Below are 6,000 nucleotides of genomic sequence, written 5' to 3'. Positions count from 1 at the left end.
ATGGAAATTAAACGAAATGCTCCAGGTCAAGGTAATAAAAACAAACAAAGACTGCTTTGATATGATTTGAGCTTTGGAAAAACCTGATCATGAGAGTGTTTTATCTTCTGCAGTGAGCAAAACAAATTGAGAATTAATTTTTTTCTTACTGTTTAGGGAAGCGTACGGCCATTTCAAGGGTTTAATTTCACTTTCCTGAAGAGATGACAGTATTTTTAACAATAATATAAATAAACTTACACATTTTCAGTCACTTTTCTTACCCAGTAATCCAAAATCATCTATTCTCAATCCGTGTTTCCATACAGAACTGGTCTCTTTTCACTCTATACAGTTTTCCATCCAATAACTCTGGTCTCAAGTGAATACTACAAGGCAGTGTACAAACACAAAGCCAAAAGTACCCTTGAACTGGTGAAATATGCATTTAAACAGAGAGAACTGAGACTGACCATCCACAAACCGTTATGTTCAAAAGTGAAAGCCCTAAAGTACAGGTTAGCTAACTGTATCTCTTTTCCATGCTTTTAATCTTCTGGGATTTCAGAAAAGCACATGGCTTGCACAAAAAGGACAGCTTCCACTGTGACATACTAATCTCTAAGAGGAGGTATTTTATCTGACGTGGAATCCATGATACTGAATTACTGGCAGATGAAATGCACAATGAAATATATACATATACATACTCATTTGCTGCAAAGGAAAACACGTATCTCTATCATACAGCAAGGAGATAGGTATGAAGAAGGATGAAGTCAGGGAAAGGTCAGAATGAGGGCTGGTTTGAAACTAATATGTAAAATGGGTGGGAAAACAGGCAGTAGAGATAAATTCCATATGTTACTTACAAAAGAATACATTTAGTTTACAAAGAATCTGAAATTTGCTTTTCCTCCACATCACAACAATTAGGCAGATGATGTTTGGACATGTAAATTGTATATGATTGTCTGAGAAATGCCTTTAATTGTATGTAATTTATAAATGACCGCTAAGAATGTCAATGTCCAAGGTTTTGGGCTACAAGGTTACAAGGAGAAAGTATGATTTGTGAATCATTTTTTGCATGTTTTAGCTAGCAAGGATCCTGCCTGTGCTCTGTTGGCCAAGTTCCTTAGTATGAAATGAGGCAGATGTCAGTGGTACACAAAAAAGTGTGTGATTCGTGTTAGCAGGGTTGATCAGGATGTGTGTGAGGATGCTGTTTTTTAAATCTCTGAAATGCATGGAGAAACTATTGTGAGATAAGCAGGCACTGGGATGGGCCCTGTACAGTAACCTCAGAAATATCCCTATAGTGTAACCTCAAGGTCATGTAGGATCCAATTTCTGCTTACAACAGAAACAGGATAAAGTTCACTTGCACTGTTCACTTGCTTGTACACCACAGAGTCTTGGAACTGGAGCTGACCAACCCTGAAAATGAAACTTGTCAGTTTATATCTTACTCACTTCTCACGGGCTGGGTCTGATATATAATGGAGATTCATTAGGAGGTAGTTTTCACTTGGAATTTTGGAATAAAAAGCATGTGAGTTGAGCTGCATTTCTTTGTCTTGCTGGTTTAGTGTGAATCTAATAGCGAACTAATGAATAAGAAAGAGACCACATGAATAATCACAAACTGCATCTTAGAGTAAGTGGAAGAGAGGGTGGGTGTTTGAGGTGGAGCTCCCCCTCCCCATGAACTGCTGGTGTGGAGCTCATAGGCATGAGAGCACTGAGCACACCACCTGGCAGTCATGTCAGCAGCCAATGAACATCTGAGCCTGGGAGAAATGTCAGGGCTTGTTGGTAAATAACAAAACTTTTAGCAGCTGTTGTGGAGAGAATCTATTCCGGAACGTGACAGAAATCTGGAGGATGGACGTTGTGTGAGTACAAACAGTTCATTCAGATGACCTGTAGCCCTGAAAAGGATCAAGCCCTCATCACTAAAATTGTGCGACTGCAGACATAGAGGTAAATGCAGCTCGTCTGGTTTTGTTATGATGGTGGTATGGATAGGTTGGATTTCTGTCCACATTTCCCCCATAGAAAATTTTAAAACTGCCATTTGTCAAGGTTTTTGTTAACACATTCAGGTCACAACATGATGCTTTATTTCTGCTTATAATCTTCAATATATTTCACTTTTTTTCTGTCTTCATCTGTGCAGCTGTCTGGATAGTCTGATGCTTCCAGCTTCTGGTGGAGTTGCAATTCAGAAGGAGGCTGGTATCTACTACTGTGTGCAAAGTACCAAACTTCACAGATTTGAGAGACTGTGTAATGATGGTCATTATTATAATTCCTGTGTGTTCCCAAACCTCCCTCAAACTTTCTACATTGTGTTGGCAAGAATATTGCAGTTGCTCTTACAAGTAAAAAATCTCCCAAGTAACGATGTGTCACATAAAGAACAGCCTTTTGTCTTCAAGCACCGGATTGCACATCCCATAATATTCTAATGGTGAAAGGAGTTCATGACTAACTTTGATTTTTAGCAGTACTGAAGAAATAGGCGGCTCTAGATACTCAAAGCTTAGGGGGAAGCTGAAATAAAAAAACTAAAGAGTCAATAAAATGCGTACTTCCAGATTTTATGTTGGTGATGTTTTTCTACACTACTTACAGAAAACCATAAACATTGTGTAAAATCTGTAAGATTGCCCAAACCTTCACAACATCCTGCAGCTGGTGCACCTTATCTCTGTATGTAGATTAAACACCCAGTCCTGAGAGAAGTAGAGTCAGCAGTGATATTTACAACAATATTCACTGTTAGACAATCTGTGACAAAGCTCCCAAGTCCCAAGTAACTGAGCTCATGGAGCATTTGGACACCGCTCTCAGAGATAGGGGTTGGATTTTGGTGGTCCTGTGTGGAGCCAGCAGTTGGACTTGTTCCCCTTGGATCCTTTCCAACTGAGGATATTTTGTGATTCTATGATTTTATGAAGTCAAGACATGGCTCAGGAACAACTTGGACAGAGAGATGAGAGCTACCATTGCCTACACCATGGTCATACAGAACATACCTATTCAAGGACCTGCAAAATTTTGCCATAGGCACAGAGTAGAAGTAAGATGGCTTGGATGACGATGATTTCTCCTCCCCTGTTCCGTCTCAACTTCCACCAGTTGTAATATTACAGAGATGATTTTTCAGTCTTCAGTGCCAATCTGAATGCTAAATATCCCTTTCCACATACTGGGGATAAGTCTGGAAGATTAACAAGGATGAGACCAGATTTAATGACAACATTTTCCTCTAAATAATGATTCTAGGAAATCATAAAAAAACCCAAATCAACTCAGTGGGATAGCCCAACAGAATAATTGTATCTTGTGTCAGCTTCAAAGACCTTGATTACTGTGTAGATTACAATGCTTGCTGAGGATGATGGTGGAAACCAGCAACTAAAGAAATTTCTGTGAACAGTATTGTGCTTCTCGGGTATTGGGGTGGTCAGGCACCGAGGCAATCTTCTGAAATTGATTAGTGTAACTTGTTTATGTCAGTGTAGTATGTCTCAAGTTAAGAGATCTGGGATTCATCGAGGTGAAAGAAAGTCTTTGCTGATTTTTACTGTTCACTGTTTACAACGGATGAGTGACTGACCTATAAAGAGTCAAGTAATTCTATTGATTTGTGAGACTATTTTTAGAGAATCTTAACCATGAGTTTCCCAGGAAGATCAGAATGACAAGAATTTGTATTCAGACACTTAATAATTACTCCTTGCTCAATTCTCCTCTGAGAGAGTCAAACAAGAAATTTCTAATGGTAACCCAAGTGCTTCATAAGCCCCAGTGGTTGCAATAAGTAGTGTCCCTAGTTTAGGCAGATGCCCAGAAATATTAGTGTTTTTGGTGGTAGGTTCTGTGTTGTCAGTGTTTACGTGATATAAAATTTTTACTATATAATTTCCTTTGCTGTCATTTTCAGTGTAGGTGAACTAATGTTCAGTGCCAAGAGTAATAAATTATTTCAGTGGACAATACTTATTTTTAAATGTATATTTTTAATTAAATGTTTATCTGATACTACTCAAAACATGCGATAGTGAACATATCTAGTGATTAAAAGGTTAAAACTTAGTTGTAATTCAGGCCTATATATGCAACATAAAGAAGAAAAATAGCATGATCTTAATGATGTATATCATACCTTTATGAAGATGCTGGCTATGTGGAGAAAGATTAAGAACATATATTGGGAAAAATGAATACTTACTGACTCAAGGGATAATGAATGTGACTCCTTTGGATCAATTTTCATCCATCATGCAGTTACACATGCACATTATAATCATTTGTTAAGAAAATTCATAGAAAAAGTACTGTGTATTCTTCAAAGGTAAGTGTTGTAATTTCTAGATTTTCCCACTCTCCCAATCCATGCCTTATGTGTGTCACTGGATGTGGAGTGTTCGGGCCGGTGAACCACCTCACCAGCAATTGATGTGCATCTACCCACTGATGAGACATAATGGCTAGTAACTAGCTGCGTCAACTACCTGTTCCCTTATCTGCTAACAGGTGAGGAGCTCATTTCAGCTGTTTTTTGGTTATTTATCGCTGTTTGCTGAAAGCTTTTCATTTCTGTTTCTGGATAAATTTCACCCAGTGGTAACTTCCCTTCAACCTTTTTTTTTTTTTTTTAAAAAAAACTTGCTTTAAATTCCAAACAAGTTTTTTAGGCTGACAGGGTTGTGGGTTTTTTATGAGGGGTGGGTAGAAAGTCAGGCAGTATGGTGAGGCACAACTCCATTGTTTTGTTATTGTAAATTTGTTACCTTGATCAGGTCTGCCTATTCACAATTTTGCCACAGAATTTGACTTCAGACTCTGAGGCTTGAAGCTATTATGGGTTTGCAGATAACCTTTTAGTGAGACTTGTGCCTAAACTAATTAAACCCTGTCTTCCCAAGTTCTCAATTTCAAATTTTAACTTCAGCAGAAATTGTAGTACAGCTTCAATTATCTTCTTACCAATCTAATGATATTTTTAATATGACAGCACCACTGACTGTAATACTAGTTATCATGTTAGTGGAAAAAATTCAGCTGATAAGGATGCAGTGCCAGATACTGAATGCAGGCAGCAGCCCTACCTATTAAATTTGCTGGAGTTCAGAAAGAAATTCAGGACCATAACAGAGCTTGCCATACAAATTTTTATATGTAATGTAAAAAGAAAAAGACGTAATGCAAACTAAAATAGGGTTTACTTATATCACTGATTCAGTAGTAACTTCAAATTCATAATTAGCTTCTGAATTTGTTTGTTGTATAAAAAGCTTATTGGCTTATACAGTTTAACTATAGCTTACCTCAGAATTAATTGAGGCAGCTGATGGCAGTATTAGTGGGATGCATACAGGAAACAGATTTTGTTTCACTTTGAAGATTTTAGTTGCTTTCATCTTAAATTTTTAAAACAGATTCTACCATAATGGCTGCCTTCTGGGGAAAAACAACAACAACAAAGATTTTGTAATTACAGTTCTCTTTTTCATAATACATAGCCATAATAATCATTAGCAGCCCTCTAGTTTTAGAGGCTATTTTTCTGTCTTGTATTAAAGTTTACCAACAGTTGGGGCAGTTATAGGCTGTTTTGCTTCTATAGTGGGTAAATGTGCCACCTACTGGTGAAATCGTTGAAAGGTTCCCAGCTTTGAGCTCTGAACATCCCTCACTCAATGCTACACACTAAGAATGGACACAGGAATGGGGAACTAATAAACACTAATATGTTCTAAGAACAAGAATTACTGGTAAGTAGCCAGTTTTTGATATGTCAGCTGTTAGTTATTCCAAAATATTTGAAGTGCTAAAAGTAGGCTTTTCTAATCCATTTCTACAAACAGTGTTTCACTGAAATAAGATATATTAATGTAAACATAAGTTTTTAGCAGTGTGATAAGCAAAATCATTGTATTTAAAATCACCATTAAAGTCTGGAATGTTTTTGAAATCTAATATTTCTGTGGTAGCTGAAACTGCCAT

General features: G+C 37.3%; 1 protein-coding gene across 1 annotated transcript in view; it reads left to right on the top strand.

Annotated features, from left to right (window-relative positions):
* The window catches only part of LOC140264539 (DNA topoisomerase 2-beta-like), a 29,449-nt gene continuing 23,449 nt past the window's right edge, over nucleotides 1-6,000 (top strand). The window contains 1 exon segment of the mRNA XM_072360392.1: nucleotides 1-31. Within this exon segment, the coding sequence (XP_072216493.1) occupies nucleotides 1-31 (31 nt within the window).

This window comes from Excalfactoria chinensis, chromosome Z (assembly GCF_039878825.1).
Source record: "Excalfactoria chinensis isolate bCotChi1 chromosome Z, bCotChi1.hap2, whole genome shotgun sequence".
Classification (NCBI taxonomy): domain Eukaryota; kingdom Metazoa; phylum Chordata; class Aves; order Galliformes; family Phasianidae; genus Excalfactoria; species Excalfactoria chinensis.
Note: the sequence above shows the minus strand (reverse complement) of the source record. Positions and strands in the feature narration are given on the sequence as shown.